This window comes from Periplaneta americana, chromosome 3, assembly GCF_040183065.1.
Source record: "Periplaneta americana isolate PAMFEO1 chromosome 3, P.americana_PAMFEO1_priV1, whole genome shotgun sequence".
Taxonomy (NCBI): domain Eukaryota; kingdom Metazoa; phylum Arthropoda; class Insecta; order Blattodea; family Blattidae; genus Periplaneta; species Periplaneta americana.
This window is the reverse complement of record NC_091119.1, coordinates 159,987,120-160,007,179: the sequence shown is the minus strand read 5'-3', so window position 1 is coordinate 160,007,179 and position 20,060 is coordinate 159,987,120. Positions and strand designations below refer to the sequence as shown.

The window sequence follows — 20,060 nt, the reverse complement described above, 5'->3', positions numbered from 1 at the left end:
GCAATGACCATAATGACGGTTGGAGCAGGGATCGGCCACACAGTGCTGGCGGTCATGGTTTACAACCCTACAATAATGACCGATTTTCTAACAATAGTAGGAAGCGGTACTGCAACGATCAAAGGAGTGAATATAGGAAGGGCTATTGGAGGCCTCATTTTTCTGCAGGAGGAGAAAAAGTTAAGTGGAAGCATGCTGGTAGATTTAATGTGAGGAGTAGCGTGTCTCCACGTGTAAACTGTCAATTTAAGAATGGCACAATGACATATGAGGAAGGCCGCATGATTCATGGTAGACATCCAGGCGACGTACCAGGTTAATGAACGAGAATTTGTGTAAAGTTGAAAATAATATGATTTTAATTATAAAAAAAAAAATAAGAATGTGTTTGTTTTGTGCATGTAGTCTTTGAGCGGTATAAGCAACTAGAACCAAGAACTGATTTCAGTGCTGAAAATGTTTCCTCGTGAAAAGTGTTGTTACTTTTGTTTTCTTTTTGCCACCTTCAGAATTAGTTGTTTTTGTGTGTTTTCTTATAAGATCACGCGATAAGTAGTATTCCCTGTGGCAATAATTTAAAGATGATATTAATAAGAATTAATAATGATTAATAATAATGATAGAATACTTTTTTTTAATTAACTTCATTTATGTTCATTCATTTGTAGAGGTTGAATGATTCGATTTGAATATGTATCCATTTTTTTTAGAATCAATATTAAGTGCCAGACCATCATTTTTATTTCGAGACATAAAGTTGTCCTCTATATTGAGGGGACGTTATTCGAGATGTGTATTCAAGGTTGCAGCTCATGTATGAGATATGATAAATAGAGTCAGTTAGTATTTCAGAAGTATTATGTATCGTTTGGTATAATTTTGATTCTGGTTAATAATTATTTCAATTTTATGAATGTAAATGTGTTTTCAAGGCTTCAGATAATATATGAAGTATGATATAAAGGGTTAATTGGTATTTTAAAATGTATTATGTATTATTTAGCGTATATTTTTTTTTGTGGTTCATAATTCTTATTTCTATGTTATAAGTATAAGTATGTATCAAGGAACCGATCATGAATGTGAGTGAGAGAGCGCCATTGTATTCGGATGTGCCCTGAATGTTACGATTGGATGCTGTATATATGTCAGGTAGAAGTCAGTTAAACTGGCGTGTGAGATGTAAGCAGGCGTGAGGTGTGTATATAGATTCATACATGTGAATAGTTGTAAATATGTAATAATTGTAAGTGTAAATTTGTACATTGTTTATAAGCATAGCAAAAGGTGTATCCAAGTGTGACTAATTAGGGGACACCGGAGACTAGTAGCGAAGGTATTATTTTGGGGCGTCTCATAACAACAAATATTCCCTTGGGAATATTCTTTGTTATGAGAGGGCATTTGAGACGGTTCCTCGTATAGGATAAGGAGATTTTCATTAGATTAGTATTTAGTGTTAATATTCTTATATGGATAGGATGCGCGGACGTGTAAGTTAGTTTCAAAATCTGAGACGGAAGTAACAGGTGGACAGGAAGGCCGAACCCAAGCTAGGGGGACAGGAAACATGTGTCCAGGCGTGGAGTTGACTGATGAGGGAATGTATGGACTTTGCCTGCGGGTGGTCAGTAAGATGACGCCAAGCCAGGTTCCAAAAGAGATGATCTGGTATATGTCAGAGAATAGGACGCCGGAAGTAGGAGATGTTCTAGTTAACGAACAATTTTTGAAGAACGCGTCTTAAGTGACGTAAGTGTAATCATGGCCAATCAGGATTCTTAATAGAGACACGTGATATATAGATAGGAGGGTGAAATTCTATGTTTGGTGGTTGAAAGTAGAGGATAGATTTGGCAGATAGACAGAAGGCATATACAACGCGTACGGAGAAGTTGCACTCCACATATTCTCGGCAAACCTAACTCGGAAGTATAACAATTTACGGACTTAGAAATTTTTAGTGGGTGTAGTAAGAAGTCGTGTGTTGCATTATTATTATAAGTCTGAATTCTTTCCTCTCATCACGTTATCAACTGTCCGTTATATTACTGGTGTTTTATAGTACAAATTATATAATTACGTGAACTCAGAAATTAGTATACCAACTTGCGGGAAGTGAGAGCGAGATATTATACACTTGGACGCGCATTTCTGCTAATCTGAAACGAACACTTAATAATAATAATAAACGTTTTCATTGTTCTTACCAACAACTTCTGGTGTGCGCCTACATCATTACAACCTACGAGCACGTCTCCCAAACCCCATGTCCCGACCGTTTTGCAGCTGACCTGGGAACCTCATCCTCTACCGGAGTAATCTCGAGGAGGCTGGCGCCCAAATTAATCAGTGTATATAATTAATTATTTATATCGACGTGCCATCCTCGAGATACTTTCCATATTTCGGAGCTGGCAGCCGAGGGCGACGACGACCGTTACAACTGTACTAAGTGAATGAAACACATCATTGATAAAGAAAGTGATATCCCAAAAACAGATTGAGTGTGACATGATAAGTTGGAATTGATATTGATGGTATCTTTAGCCTTATAAAAGTAATCAATTTTTATTTTTTATTGTAGTAGGTTATTTTACGACGCTTTAGCCTTATAAAAGTAATCAATTATTATTTTTTATTTTAGTAGGTTATTTTACGACGCTTTATCAACATCTGGGTTATTTAGCGTCTGAATGAGATGAAGGTGTTAATGCCGGTGAAATGAGTCCGGGGTCCAACACCGAAAGTTACCCAGCATTTGCTTATATTGGGTTGAGGGAAAACCCCGGAAAAAAAACCTGAACCAGGTAACTTGCCCCGACCGGAAATCGAACCCGGGCCATCTGGTTTCGCGGCCAGACGCTCTAACCGTTACTCCACAGGTGTGGACAAAGTAATAAATGAACTAATCAAAACAATATTATAGTACAAAGCAAAGTTACCTAGGTACTGTAATATGTTTTAAGTGCAAATAATATTCCATAATAAAACTCTTATCGCATTATGCTTTTAAGGTGATATTGGTGAGCAACTTCCTATCATCAGAATATTAAATTATTTTCCCGAAACCTTCTGAAGCTGTAGAGCTGACATTTTTACAACACATGGGCGCATATCTTTTGCTTATGATGTAACAGTAATTGCTTCGTCAATTCATTTCCTTACAAACATTTTCCATGCGAATATTTTCAAAATTTGTACTACACTATCTTCAGTAATACATATTTACGGCATATTAGATTTACGAAAACATTGTTTCAGTACCTGTAGGACTACAAATTACATAGGCCTGTATCTGAAAATTTCACTTTTCTATTAAAAACAGTTGAGAAAATAATTTCAGGGGAAAAATTGTTCCGGGGCCGGGTATCGATCCCAGGACCTCTGGTTGAACGTACCAGCGCTCTGCCAACTGAGATAACCGGGAACTCCACCCTACACCGTCTCAACCCCTCCCTTTATATCCACACAACTCGCGTGGGCTGACGAAACGCCAGAGACCCACATCGAGTGCACCTCTGGTTGAACGTACCAGCGCTCTGCCATCTGAGCTACCCGGGAACTCCACCCTACACCGTCTCAACCCCTCCCTTTATATCCACACAACTCGCGTGGGCTGACGAAACGCCAGAGACCCACATCGAGTGCATACAATCTCTGTGCACTCGATGTGGGTCTCTGGCGTTTCGTCAGCCCACGCGAGTTGTGTGGATATAAAGGGAGGGGTTGAGACGGTGTAGGGTGGAGTTCCCGGGTAGCTCAGTTGGCAGAGCGTTAGTACGTTCAACCAGAGGTCCCGGGATCGATACCCGGCCCCGGAACAATTTTTTCCCTTGAAATTATTCAAATCTGCTTCACAGGGAGCTTTACCTGAAAGACTAGATTTGCAGTTGAGAAAATATTCCTTTTGAATAAAAAACAAACTTGTGAAAAATGAGTATTAAAATTAAAACTTTCATTCTTATAATATACTTATACTTCTCAAAAAAAATAAAAATTAACATAGATACAGTTTTAATAAGTTCTCTTCCCTTTATCCATTGAATCAGTGCTCTCGTGAGCTCTAAAGCGCGCGCTTGCGCCTATGGGCATCAATTGACATGGCTGACTTAGTCTTACGAGAATGTTGGAATATTCAAGAAATGGTAGCTGTTAGGAATTATGTATTAGAAACCGTCTTATAATTTCTCGTCTGGGGTTAAGAAAGCGCATACTCACCCTGCAAGATATCGTAGACGCTGAACCGCAGGTTGACTCGGTGCTGCAGGCCCAGATAAACGAGAGTGCGTGCCGCGTGGTGCTTGACAAAGCGCGCGTACTTGGTGCTGTGGTTGGTGTAGTACCACTCGTCGGAGGGCAGCAGCAGCTGGCTCAACACGTCCGGCAGGCCTTGGTCGATGAGCGCGCGGTGGTGCTGTGGCTCCAGGGCCAACGTTGCCACTATCTGCAGTACCAGCACTAGCAGTTGCTAAGGGACAAGAAATACAGTAGATCACACTACAACTTCATTATCTCAAAGCATTATGCAATCTGACAAATATTTATAGCTTCCACACCTGTGGAGTAATGGTCAGCGCGTCTGGTCCCGAAACCAGGTGGCACGGGTTCTAATCCCGGTCGGGGTAAGTTACTGGTTGAGGTTTCTTCCGGGATTTTCCCGCAACCCAATACGAGCAAATCCTGGGTAACTTTCGGTGCTGGACCTCGGACTCATTTCACCGGCATTATCACCTTCATTTCATTCAGACTCTAAATAACCTGAGATGTTGATACAGCGTAGCAAAATAACCCAATAAAATAAAAAAAAAAATAATAAATATTTCTAGCATCTTTTCCAATAATGACAGTAGAGAAGCTCATTTTCAAAACGTCTCTTTTCCACCCGATAACGAAAATGAGCTTCATGTGCCCATGTTTTCTTCAGTGGCGTAGCCAGACTAATTATTTTGGGTGGGCCAGATATGCAGGGTTTAGAAAGTATCTGACCCATCTCCTGATAACGCCGCTGCCGTCAACTCTCTTGAAGCTCATTCTCGGAAGTCTTATTTAATAACATGCAAAATTATGATAAACAATCATGCAAGGCATATCTATACAAACGCTTCATAAGATGAACTGGAGCTGTCGAGATTTCCTAGCAACGAAATGTTAAATGTTATATTTTATTTAACGACGCTCGCAACTGCAGAGGTTATATCAGCGTCGCCGGATGTGCCAGAATTTTGCCCCGCAGGAGTTCTTTTACATGCCAGTAAATCTACTGACATGAGCCTGTCGCATTTAAGCACACTTAAAGGCCATCGACCTGGCCCGGGATCGAACCCGCAGCCTTGGGCATAGAAGGCCAGCGCTATACCAACTCGCCAACCAGGTATACCTAGCAACGAATCTGTCGATCGCTGATGATGGGTCCTTCAACAAATACCAACTTTTCCCTCTCTCAATGGATAAATTGCTAGATTACAAAGCCTTGTGCTTGACATGATTGTCGAATTTTTCTTCGTTTCAGAGCTTTGAAAAGTTTTACACCATTTCCTTAATGAATTTTATTTATTTATTGGGTTATTTTACGACGCTGTATCAACATCTAGGTTATTTAGCGTCTGAATGAAATGAAGGTGATAATGTCGGTGAAATGAGTCCGGGGTCCAGCATCGAAAGTTACCCAGCTCCTTAATGAAGGACGAACATTTACTAATACCCATTTTTGGAGACTGTGGTGCTTCCGATAATGAATTTGCAAGAGCAAGACTATCGTCTAAACATACCAAATAAAATAAGGTGTCAAATTTTTCTAGCTGATGTAACAATTCAGTAGCCTTCACGGCTTCCTTCTTTTTATCGCTGCCAGACAATTTTTTGGGCCCAGTCCAACACAGTTAAATTGGCTCTTGAAGAAATGAACGCATATTGACTTCTTACCTTATTGCTATCGGCTGTAAATATTACTCTGGATCCATGGTTTAGTTTTAATGTTGAGTATTTTCCATAAAAAACGCAAAAATTCGCATATTTTTGGGTGGGCCTGGGCGCACCTGGCCCACCCGCTGGCTACGCCACTGATTTTCTTCAAATATAACTCTACATACAACTGTCATGATTTGGCATCAGAACACCCTCTAAACCATAAAAATCTTGCGTTAAAAGTGACTATTGGAATCAAACGGACTCTCGTCCACAGCAAAATATTAGTTTCAGCTTTGGAATCAAAAAGTCTCATGCTCCCATTTTATACTAAATGTACCCAACTTCTTCGGTTCCATAATATCTCTTGCCTAGCTGGTAAGAAGTTTTAAACATAAAAACGTTTTTCGTGATTTTTGACAAAATTATGGGTATGGACAGGAGACGCTTTGAAAATAAGCTCCTCAATTGGAAATTTCTCCTGTTTTCATAAGAACTGTTCATAATCTAATTACGTGAAATATCGTGATAAATTGTAACACCATCAAAATTACACGATAAATGAAAGACAATGAAAGGAAACAAATTAACTAAAATTAACATATGTTGTTGTTTAGTCAACTGTCCGAAGACAGGTCTGAACCTCACAAGTGATACCAAGAAGGCACCACCTATGAGGCAACTAGGCCAGGATATAATGGGATAGAGTGGCCAGTTCGTCTTCCCCTCCATTGCATACATCGCCGACTAGCCTAGTCAGACTTCAGATGCATACAAACAAGTTGTTCCTCTTACACATATCGTCAAGTGAGATGTGCTGCCTGATAACAGATGTTCTGTACATAGCAACTAACATAATAAATAAAAACAAACAAGTAAGAAAATGAATAAACAAATTAATAAATTCATACGAAAAAAATAAAAACAACACGAAACGAAAATAAGCAAAAGTAGAAACAAAGAAAAACAAATATAAACGGCCATGTAAATAGTTCAAGATAAAGGTACTCCTTTTGACGGAAAGAAAGGCGCACAGCAAGCTTGTAACTACAATTCCATACTTTCATGACCTCGACACTGGCTAGAATGAGATGGTATAGATAGCACCATCTTTCGACCGCCTTTTACCTCCCAGATTAAACCTTTGGATCTTCTAATTTATATTCAGTTACCACAGTTCAATATATACAGTCACGAAGGTAATACATAGTAAATATACATCATATATAGTTGCTAACCACTAGGATCGCTAATATCGCCTCATTACAGAAAATGCGAAATAGTACCAGCACAGTCTATTGTTCCTAGCACCCTTGCAACTCAAGCTTCGTGATTGTATATACTAGACTGTGCAGTTACTCTACCACAGCCTTGGAGACTAACAAGCCGAATGAAGAAGTAAAATTTAAGCAATCCTTCCCTTTTTTTCCTACTAATAATACTATTACATCACAGTTACGTACAGTATTTGCTGTTACATCAGTGGCAGAACTCATAATATTTAATAAAATACAATTTATGCCCATACTTTATTTAACTAAACATAAACTATAAAGCAACAACAATTAGTTTTTTAACATGTGCGGGCATTCAGGCATTAGTAGACATACCCAGGGATTCTGAAGTGTGATTAGTGTAATATGATACTAGTCAGTGATGTATGCAAGGGAGGGGGAAAGGAACTGGCCACTCTATCCCATTATCTTCTGTTCTTGATGCCTCATGAGTAATGCCTTATTGCTGTCACTTACAGGGTTGCCAGATTCTCTCATCAGGAATCCGGGGTAAGTAATGCTACTGCATAAGCCTTAACGCGACTACATATTTTAATTAATTCACTTTGCAATACAACTGATTTTATTCGTTTTACATATTTCAACTAATTATATTGAGCCTAAAAAACTTGTGTTTTTGTTACTTTTTTGCTAGATTATGTACCAGTAATTTTCTTTCAATTATTATAAAATCATGGAAAAATAATATATTAGAACCTGATCTATACAGAAAACATGCATGACACAGCGCTTAAATCCTATCAAAAATAAATCAACTTCCAAAGAGAGTAAAGGTTAAGGATACTGTGTAATGCCAAATACATATTTTTATTTCAATACAACCCAATAGGAGGTGCCAGGCACATTGACAACGACGTTGAACATAGGTTGGACATGGTCTTGAAAAGTGAAAAAGGAATTAAAAAAATTATTTTATAGAAATGAGCAGAAAATTGCATTTTTCCAATTTTTTTTTTTTACATTCCGGGACAAATATATCTCAATCCAGGACACTGGACACACCATTAAAATCCAGAATAATCCTGGAAAATCCAGGACGTCTGACAATCCTGATCACTTATGAGGTTCAAACCTGTATTCGGACAGTTGACCAAACAACAACAACAACAGTACCCAGGGCTGCTCACCAACTGAGCTACCAAGTCAAATTAAATAAATAATAAATAAATAAATAAATAAATAAATAAATAAATAAATAAATAAAGGAATGAATGAATGAATGAATGAATGAATGAATGAATGAATAAATGAAGAAAGAAAGAAAGAAAGAAAGAAAGAAATAGATAAGCAAATAAATAAATAAATAAATAAATAAACGAATAAATAAGCAAATAAATAAATAAGCAAATGAAGATATAAGTAAATAAATAAATAAATAAATAAATAAACAAGTAGTGTAAATAAATTAACATACAGTAAATATGTACAAGAAAACATAAATAAGGAAATTAGTAACAAAATATGGCCAATCTTCTCCACGCCATACAAGGGATTGACGTCTGATTTGCATTTAGTTCTGGTTAGATGGGTTAAATGAGGCGATAGGCCCACGTATGTGACAGGTTAGTAATTAGTGGGTTAGCTGAGCAGCTATTTAAGTGACGTGAGGTCGAGGAACGTGAAAAGTTTCAATAATTTCAGTATGTTTTCTCTCCCGAGTGTAGTGTGGAGAAATATCGAAGTTTCACTTAAAATATTACGTAAGTCTGAATGGTTTTCGGTTCGCAATATATGCGAAACAATGCTGATTATTAAATGAACACGTAATATAAAAAAGAACAGAATCTTTTTGCTTCAGCAATATCAGCACTACCTTACTGTTACTATGTCTGTGCCAGCAAACAATATCAAAACGTATTAGAGAGGAGCTAAGTACATCATAACATGAAGCAGGTTATTTATTGTTGTTCAAGATTTTCGTGTGCTTACCGGATCGTGGGTTGAATCCAGAGCCGCGGCCAGGATGCGCAGCTGCTGATCCTGAGCCAGCTGAGTCTGTACGGCTGGGCCCTCTACCATGAAGAGCAGCGCTCGAGCGGCCAGTATCTGTAGACAGTGGTAGCTGCAGTGTCGCCATCTGAAAACAACATCCACATCCACTCTGACTACGGATACTATATACTGGAGCACTTGGCATACGGAACTTAAGGTCTTGTAGCCTAGTACTTTGGATAAAGAAAGTGCGTAATGTGGAGAAATCAATGCTGAATTGCAGCTGTAGCTTAAAGAGAAGGGAAAAATTAATGAGGCAACTTTATTTGTAATAAACACTGCTTTTTATACAACAAATATGTTATCTTGGGGAAATGCGGTAGTGTCGCGTTTAAGGTGTCATAATACTGCAAGTATTGCTCTTGCATTTTGTTAAGACACTAGCGTTGTGCAGTACGGGAACAACGTTTCTGTGAAGGAGGTAAAAGTAGAAGGGAAAGTCGGGCGTATGTCTAAGAGTTCCAGACAAAAACTAACCCATTCCCCTATAATTCGTAAGTAGACTCATCCGATCTCGCGCTTAGCTCTGTAGGAAGAGTAGGGGAGTGTCTTGACAAAATGCATGAGCTGTAGAAAGATTGCGGGTTAGATTCCCGATGGTGTCATAGCTTTTTCTCCATTGAGCTGCCCTTTCGGCAGCACTATGGCCGTGGGGTTTACTAAGCCTCTAACAGAAATGAGTGACAGGCGCATTTACTTAACGGTAAAGACGGGTGTCACGTAGGACTGACATCCCTAGTGCCATATAGTGCCGACTGTTTGTACAGGTGAAAGCCTTAACCTGTGGGCCTCCATGGCCTGTGATGGGGATGACTTTACAAATGTATGTTAGTTAATAGCCATGTAGCACGTATGGGCGAATCCAGAAATGCATATTTATTTATTTATTTATTTATTTATTTATTTATTATTTTGCTAATAATTATTACATAACATATAATATATACAGAAAAAACTTTAGCTCGCCCCTGAAAGAGGAGAACTCGTGTTCAGGGGCGGTAAAATATATAGTGTTAGTTGCGAGGCCGGAGGGAAAAAGACCTTTGGGGAGGCCGAGAAGTAGATGGGAGGATATTAAAATGAATTTGAGGAAGGTGGGATATGATGATAGATATCGGATTATTGTTGCACTGGATAGGGATCGATGGCGGGCTTATGTGAGGGCGGCAATAAACTTGCGGGTTCCTTAAAAGCCATTTGTAAGTTAGTAAGTAAGTAGGCCTATAAGTTAGTTGATAGCTAATGCAGACCATTTAATATTAAAGTCCTGACTGGTTCACGTACACCCCATGTATTACCTCCAATGAATATAAAACCTGTTAGGGTGTATGATAGCTGTAAAAGCAAAGCGCAAAGACGTGCTGCAGAGAGAGGATATAAAAATGTACGCAACACAGAACAAGGCACATTAAAAATCTAAAATTTTGTATTTTGACTGATCTATATTATTAGCATCGGAGTCTCGTACTATGGCCAAGATTTCACTCTAGTAGCCTATATATATATATATATTTTAACTACTGCATGTTATAGATGAAATGGAGGAGAAGTAGTGTGTGTTGATGGGATGAAAGATGGGAAAAAGAACTATCCCGAGAAAAAACCTTCTATACCTGGTAAGGTTTATCTTGTCTCAGTAGCAATAAAACCAAGTCCCTTCAAATGAGGGTGGATATTATAGAAGGGTTGTAAATATTCAGGATTCCTTTCAAAACCTTGTTATCGTACAGGCTACCGGAACTCAGTTTCTTGAAAGACAAGCTCAGTGACGGAACCATAGAGTACGAAGAGAGATATTTTATTTTATTTTATTTTGCGCTACAGAATGTATTAACTAGTCCCTTCCGCCACTGGATGGATGGACGGCATCGCTCCACTCCCTCATCGCCATAACAATACAGACGAATTAAGACATATCTCCTTTCTCTCTCTTTTCACAGTGAGACAAGATACATCACACAGATTTTAGAATGGCTGCTTCGTCCATCACAAATTCCATCGCTACCAGGCTGGGAAAGAAACCCGGGTCGCCTAACTGAAAACCAGCATGGTACGCTTAGTCACAGATGCGGCCATTTAATGCTATATATTAGTGACTGGCAATTTTGAACATGCTTCAATTAAGGCTGTATGAAAAGATAGAGAAGAAATAATTGGTAATCTGAAGGAGGGGAAGGAGAAAGCCACCCCGTTGACGGATCATTATTAGGAACCGTATTCTGGCCCAGGGCGTACGGATATGAAGTTAATTGTTCATAAACTATATAGACGTGACATCATGTTTGTATCGTGCCACAGGTTCTATCAGGGAACATTTGAATCTTGTCTGTGCTGCAGTTGACGTCTAGCAATGATTCAAAACTAGACCTCGCAGACTATTCACAATGCATTCTAGTGATAAAGTCTAATACTACGATGACCTTTCCTACAATTTAAATTGTGAATTCATGTATTTAATTGATCTATTTTTATTGGCAGAGTTAAAGCCAAAAGGCCCTTTCTTTCACACAACCAGTATTGTCTAAAATACATAGGGGATATAAATATAAGCTCAACAGAGAACACAATGAAATAATAATAATAATAATAATAATAATAATAATAATAATAATAATAACAAAATGTAGATGTGTTTATTTGCAGGAAAATTGATACATTAAAAATAAAAATTATATTATACAAAAGTAATATTTGAAGAAAAATCATATTCAAGAGATGAAATGCAGTCTTTTTTACAATCGACTATTTTAAGTAGTCAATGTGTGACAGTCATTTACACTATGTACACTAAACTACGCTATTTTCACTATTTACACTATCATGAGAAATGAAGGCTTACATTGATCAAACATATTTACTCTATTATACACTATTTATAAAATAAGTAGGCTATAGTATTACGAAATGAAGTACCTTGCATTTGTATATTCATTTTATGAAAAAATACCAAAAACAAAAGTTGTTGGATATATTTAACTAAAAATTATGGCTGTGGTCTCACAAAGATATTGATTCATGTACTCACAGGATATAGCAAAAAAATAACATTTTTTTTAAATGGCACCCTATATTAAATTTTACATATTTTAAATCTCCATTCAATTTTACATACAAAAAAAAAGTTTGGCTCAGCATAAAAGATGAATACTCTCTTGTAAATGCTTTGATATGTAACACAATATAAATGTGCGTATTTATAATGGAGTAGGCCATGAAACAAACAAAACAATAATACAGAGTGTTAAAAAAAGTATCCAATATTTTAGGAGGTGCTAGTATGCATCAAAACGAGATAATCTCTAATAAACATGAGTCCTACAACACATACTTTCTGTGATTTGAACACTTTTTCATAGGAGGTGCTCAATGTGACGTCCATTCATGGCAATGCATTCCTCTTCCCCTCAGGGTAAGGAATCATGCACTCTTTGAAATTTGTTTTAATACGTTAATAAGAAAGTCCTGATAACGAGCCCCAGTTAATCTCTGTGCAGCACGTATGGCCCTGTTAATCTATCACCAAGAACGCCTGCCCATAAGTTGAATGAGAATCGGTGCTGATGTCTTGTTTCTTCAACTGCATGGGGATTTTCATCAGGCTATACATGCTGATTACGAAAATTCACAACACCATCTCTGTTGAACCCCCCTCATATCCGCAACCAGACTTTTGTTTTCAGTATTCCTTGCGACGTATCAGTATTCCACGCCAGGGGTATCAATTACGGTATGATTATCTGGTAGTCTGCTGTATTGCAGGGCAGAAAAATGAATTGCCATGAATGGACGTCACATTGAGCACCTCCTATGAATAAGTGTTCAGATCTCAGAAGGTACTGTTCTCCTACGTGGAGATAAACTGTGAAAGGAATGTGCTTACTATTGCGTCATCTATTGGAGCGAAGTAGATAGTTATAACGTCAGTTTAAAAATCATGCGCTCTCCTGCATATGTTATTTCCTGTATGGAGGGATTAAAAGACCAGGAGATTAACCGTGATCTAATTTTGTAACTAGGGTAGTATAAAAATGTGTATATCAGTGTCATTGTTTGTGTTGTGAGACTTAGCCAATAGAGATACGAGTACCCACGTGTGTGACCTTATGACATCTTATGACATCAACATTCATTCACAGCATCACCCCGCTCCCTCTCATTCCCTGCAGACTTTCTCGTGATTGGAGTACAGTATATGTCGTAGGACCCAGGTTTATTAGACATAATTTTCTTTTTTTTTATGTACACTATTAACTCCTAAAATACTGGATACTTTTTTTTAACACCCTGTATAATTGTTTCAGAGAATGTTTAAAATTATGTTTCTTTCAATTGCTTTGATATGTATCGTGATAGACCGAAGAGTATGGAAGACCTGAAATTAAGGATTAGTAATGAGATGAAACTGATCACTTCTGAAACTTTGAGAAAGTCAATGGACTGCTTTCATGATAGACTGGGGCATTGTTTGGCCGTGAATGGTTCTCATTTTGTACATTTGTTATAATTTTAAACATTATATATTATTAACAATATTCCATACTTAATTAACACACTGTATAATACATATTAATGGTTCCGTGCAAAAGAGACTCGAGACAAGTACAAGCCGACGTAAAGATGTACTGAAGTAAATGAATAACAAGTGATTTGTTATCGTTTTAGGTGAATACATGGCAAGGATATACACACTGTATGTTGTGAACACAGCCTGATACTTACCTCACAGGTCACTAGTGCCAATATGTCAGTACGCATCAGATCGTTTACGTCATGTGTGTTGTGGCACTGTGTCTGTGTGTTTGTGTGTGTGTGTCTCACCTGCTCACCTCTGGCTGGGAGAGCACTGCTGCTTGCTGCCGACGACCCGTTTGTACAGCGTCAGGGAGTTGTGCAGAATGTTTACCACGGACAGCGCGTGGACACTGGACAGCACATCTGCAACGGAGTGCAAGCATTCTGCATTACGCTGCTATTACATTATCAAAGTTCTTTGACAAACAATATGATAAAATATTCTATCAAGAAACTTTGATTAAAGGTAGGATTTGGGGTATATATTACACTACATAAAATCTTTTATAAAATATTTATCAAAGATAAAGATAAGATAAGATATTATTATTATTATCATCATCATCATCATCATCATCATCATCATCATCATCATCATCATCAATAATTGTTTTATATTTTCATGCTCGACCATGCCGAAATGTAGTAATTATACACCTGGTAGCAGACCTTTAATGCATGTCATTAAAGTACACCTACTCATTAAAGGTCAGGTATTTCAAGCCAATGACGACTCAGGTTACAACTGTTCAGCCAATGACAGGTCAGCTTTCTACCGTTATAAAACCGCAAGTATCGATTATTCTCGGATATGCAATCGAAAGAGAATTAGCGAAAAGTCACGGAGGCTGGAAATCCAATACTGTCGCAGAAGGTTATGTTCTGTTACTATAATAATTAGCGTTAATTGTAAATAATATTCAAATAAATTCAATTTGTCATCTCGTTTTTCAATGTCTAATTTAATTTCAATGTTATCTCTGTAGGTTCTTATGGCCTAGCAAGGTCACTGTGGGCATCTGTTCCTCGGAAAAAATCAATACTTTCGCGTCTGCGCACATCTCACGACATACGGGACATTGGTCAAGGTCAGATACAATAAAATTAATAATATCAAGTTAGAAATATGGTCGAGCATAAAAAGTCGTATGAAACTCGCCTATAATGGTAATTAAGAAGCTCGTATGAAAATTATGAAACTTGCTTAAGCTCGTTTCATAAATATCCATACTCACTTCTTAATTACCTTCATTATAGGCTCGTTGCATAATGTACTATTATACCTGCTGTTCACCTTTTATTATGCATCTTCTTTTCTTTCTATATATAGCCTATATTATTTGTTTGATTTCTACTTACTTGTTGTTTACATTATTATATTATTATTATTATTATTATTATTATTATTATTATTATTATTATTATTATTATTATCTTATTCAGTTTTGTGTGTAAAATTGTAGCATACTTCGTAAATTTGTAGTATTTTTTGTAACGAAATTTTACTCCTGGTTGAGTGTTAGAGAAGGGCGTATTGCCTTAACTCTGTCAGGTTAAATAAACCGTTATTATTATTATTATTATTATTATTATTATTATTATCATTATTAAAATTGGGAACAAAAGTTCACCTAACACTTGTTCCACGACAGTTAATACGTGTTCAGGGGATTTATTGATACTAATACTTACGCGTTAAGCTAATGATTTGTTGATACTAATATTTACGCGTTAAATTTATAACACCACGAATGAAGAAAATTATTAGGTATGCTTGTTTAGCTACAATTAGTTCAATTATTACATAAGCATTTTACTGAAAAAGAAACAGAAAAAGAAAGGCCTGTGGGTTAAACCATGGATTGCAAAACGTGTTAAGAGAGGTATTTATGAGAACTTATTGATACAGCTACAATGCGAGGACTTGAAAATTTATACAAATTATTATAAAATATTATTATATAATATTAATGTTATATTATACAAATTACAACATTTAATTTCCTTCACACTCCAATATCCGAATTTTTGTGGTTTAATTATTTTTTCATTTCAAATTTTACAATTTCAATTTCAATTTTTACAATTTTTGGCGAGATATAGTGAGATGAGGTATTTGCCTTATGGTTAGGGAAAACCTCGGAGAAAACCCAACCAGGTAATCAGACCAAGAATCGGGGGTCCAGTTATATTTGCGTCCAGCCATATTTGTTTCAAGCTATAGAAATCTTTTATCAAAGATAATAAGATGCACTTACATTTTATAAAAGATCTTTTATCAAATAAATTTTTACAGAAGAAAACCCATTACACTGTGATATATTTTATAATATATATTTTGTAAAAGATCTTCGTCAAAGAACTTTGCTAGTGTAATAGCAGCCTTACGCTTGACCAATCGTGACTCACGAACTGCCGGCTAATGCCGTTCTTGTTTGACGCTGATTATTCTGCGAGCCAACATATGTACCAATTTTGAACAATTTATAAATGTAAACATTTAATTATGAAACATAACAGAGTAAAACAGATTGTTACATTAATCTTTTTTTGAAGTGAGGACGCTTTTTAAGTCCATAATACTTTGTAAAAATGTTTTTAAAGTAAAAGTGTTTCAACCGTTCCATTTACGACATAAAAGTTTGTTTGTGTGAAAGCGATTATACATTTTTAAATCTCATTGAATGTGTGACTAGTCTTTATTTTTGAGGGTTGTTATTTTATTAAATTTATGTTGCATTTAATTTTAATGGGAGGATTATGAGGGTTAAATGATACTCATATAGGCTAATACCATGTTGTAGCCTAGTTTATTACATTGATACGTTATTGAAAGTAAACATAATCGCAATTAAATTTGAATAATGGAATTTTTGGAAAAAATCTCGGACACGTCAAACGCTGCATTTAGAAAGGTAGGTATATTTTTATGAAAGCAAAATATTTTTTCGAATATTTTTGTACAAGTTACGATTTCATCGAGAACATTTTTAGAAGATAATGTACACCTTTTTTAATAATATCACAGTCTAGTATATACAGTCACGAAGCTCAATAGGTTGGAAATATGCATCCATAAATAGTTGCTAGGATCGCTACGATCGCCTCATAACATACAATGTGAAAAAGTACCGGCACAGTCTATTGTTCCTAGTATCCTCATCAACTCAAGTTTCATGACTGTATATACTAGACTGTGATAATGTCAGGTACTGTTTCGCATTGTCTGTAATGAGGCGATAGTAGCGATCCTAGTGGTTAGCAACTAAATATGGATGCATATTTACTACTGCATCTATTAGACTATGATAATATCTTAAAGGGAATATTTTTGTATCTCTATGTAACACTTCATTTGTTTTATATAGAAGTACTATGATTATGGTTACGATGGTAACAACTCAACTTTTGTTATACAGGATGTCCACATGAAAACTTACTGATCTCAATTTCTAATTTTAAGAAAACTATTAGTCCTAGAGATTCGCGGTTTGCAGTGTCATGTAAAGCAACTGAAAAAGTTTTGTATTTTCTAATATATTCTTTTATTACAGGTGTTGAATAATTAACAAAGATGACAAAAGAACAAGAGAGAGCTCATTGGATGGTGTGGTACTCTGAAACGAAATCACCGATTACGGGCCAACGAACGTACCCTGAACGGGAGTCACCAGACGTAAAGAAAATTAAGGCGTGGTAGTAATTAAAATATTATATCACGAATGCTTTAAAAATTTAATATCGCCTTATTGTTTGATTAGCACACAGCACGGATGTTCTCGTCGGCTATGCAATCACAGATCATATCACTAAAGACGCAACGCTCATTCGTTCTCCTCTCTCCTTTCTTTCGTTTGCTTTATCCCTCTCTCGCTGCTTTCTCAGTGCTTCGGTGTGTTATATTTAAACAAAAACTTAATGCATTCTAAAAGGAAAATTTAGTTATATATATATATATATAGACTACAGATAATATAAATACATATTTCAAACACAGTAGTGCCTCGATTATCCGAATTTCGATTAACCGAAATTCCGTGTTATACGAGCCCGATACAAAAACAAAAATGAAAAATAAGAAGAAATTACTGTAAATACTGTACAGCAGTGGTCGGCAAAGATTACGTCATATAAAATGCAGCCCGCAATACACAGCAAAGGGGAAGGTACAAGGGAGAGAATACCCAGACTATGCAAGTCTAGTTTTTCAGGTAAAACTCCCTGTGAAGGCAGACTTAAATAATTTCAAGGGAAAAATTGTTCGGGGCCGAGTATCGATCCCGGGACCTCTGGTTGAACGTACCAGTGCTCTACCAACTGAGCTACCCAGGAACTCCACCCGACAGCATTTCAATTTTTCCCCTCATATCCACACAACTCGAGTGGGCTGACAAGACGCCAGAGACCCACATCGAGTGCACACAAACTCTGTGTGACTTGGAATTGTGGTTTTCTGTTAACGTACCTACAGTAACGTATATATTATGCAAGTCTAGTTTTTTAGGTAACGCTCCTTGTAAAGCAGACTTGAATAATTTCAAGGGGCCGGGTATCGATCCCGGGACCTATGGTTGAACGTACCAGCGCTCTACCAACTGAGCTACCCAGGAACTCCACCCGATACCGTCTCAAGTCTGTCCTTTGAAGCAGTTCTTCGTTGGTGGTTCTGTCTCTTAAGGACAAACCTAGAATTTTGAGTATCATTTTCCGTTGACATATTCGTATCGCTTTCGTCTGTTTAGATGTTAGTGACCATGTCTGACTTCCATAGAGTAATACTGGGTAAATGCAGGTTTCTAGGGTGTATAGTTTTAGTGTTCTGCTGAGGGTTTTATCTAGAAACACGCCATGTCAGTGCGATTCTCCGTTGTATTTCTCTCTCCATGCTGTCTTCGAAGGATACTTGTTGTTCTACATAGGTATAAAATATACTCATTTACACGGGAAAAATATTACTGCTTTTATTCATTGGTATAATTTTTTCATGAGTTGGTAACACTGCTTTTGACTGAGGCTAATGCATTACCTATGACGCTCTCCTCCTTGTCGAAGTCCTCGGTGAGGGCCTTCCGGACCTGCTCGAGGTGCTCGCCCGCCGCATGGCGCCATACGGAGCCCAGTCGCTTAGCACCCAGGCGCTGAGTCCTGCTCCCGCTGGGCCGCGCAGGTGGGGCGGGCTCCGTGGACGCTGAGCTCACTGTCACCTGCTGCTGTTGCTGCTGGCCTCCGGCTCCGGAGCGCGCGGCGTCTGAGGCCTGGCCGCTGCTGCAACACAACAGAACATCTAACGTAAGTGCGTTCTCACATTTTATATTTAGTTTTTTATATATTTTATTTGTATAGAGTTTGTATCTAAATTAGACCGACAAACTTTAGGGCTCAGAAAATTTTTGAGACACTTTTGGTACGGAACGCATGGACTCTGGCGCCTCATTTCCATGTTACGAGACATACAGTGTGTATACTAACTGGCTCCGCAGTGAAGCAAGCGGCAGTATTCGACTCGGCAGCGCTGTAAAGTTGGTACTTTGAAACACCTGGTTTGAACACGTAGGAATATTACATCTCCTCTCTCGTTCCCGCCCACCCTCCACCATTCAATGCGGCCAATGTCATTGACTCTACCTACACGATACCAACACAACTCCTCGAGTCTCCGCGTTCTGCTTGCCACTTCTCCTGCGGAGCCAGTTAGTATACGCACTGTACTTAAACGTTAAGCATCAAGCTCCTTCTCCCTGATAGAACTCTCTGTGCTTAGTATCATCCACATAATAAAGAATAATACGCTGGATTCTATTAATGCCGTCTTGTTTCTCAGTATTATTTTTCTCTTATACGGAGGAGGAATCCAAAGGCTTACTGCAGCCTGAGACTTATCGTGCTTACCACTTCTATTCTGTGAATAATTGAGTAGTCGAACGGCCGCGATCTTTTACAAGTATAGCACGCCGCACCGTGAACTTAATCCGGGTTATGTATGTAGGGTGATGAAATGTGAATTAATAATAATAATAATAATAATAATAATAATAATAATAATAATAATAATAATAATGCTTCATTTATTCTGGAAGATTTAAGATGATAAGAAAGTTATAGGTCCTACCCAAGACAAAATCGAAATAGAAAAATAGGCATAAGCGAAAAGGTTATCTAACTTAAATACTTACTTAAACTAGATGACAAACTAAATTACATTATCACTTAATAAACTAGTTACAATTGTGAATTATAATACATATCTTAGGACACTGTGCGTTCTAAAATAAGATGTTTCACTTTGGACTTGAA

At 37.3% G+C, this 20,060-nt stretch overlaps 1 protein-coding gene across 1 annotated transcript in view; it reads right to left on the bottom strand.

The window, feature by feature from the left end:
- The window catches only part of LOC138697067 (uncharacterized), a 175,879-nt gene that overhangs the window by 36,610 nt on the left and 119,209 nt on the right, over window positions 1-20,060 (bottom strand). The window contains exons 7-10 of the mRNA XM_069822662.1: window positions 18,793-19,031; window positions 14,021-14,129; window positions 9,132-9,279; window positions 4,222-4,471 (exon numbers count right to left, since the gene is read on the bottom strand). Coding sequence (XP_069678763.1) covers window positions 4,222-4,471; window positions 9,132-9,279; window positions 14,021-14,129; window positions 18,793-19,031 — 746 coding nt within the window. The remainder of the gene's footprint in view (window positions 1-4,221; window positions 4,472-9,131; window positions 9,280-14,020; window positions 14,130-18,792; window positions 19,032-20,060) is intronic.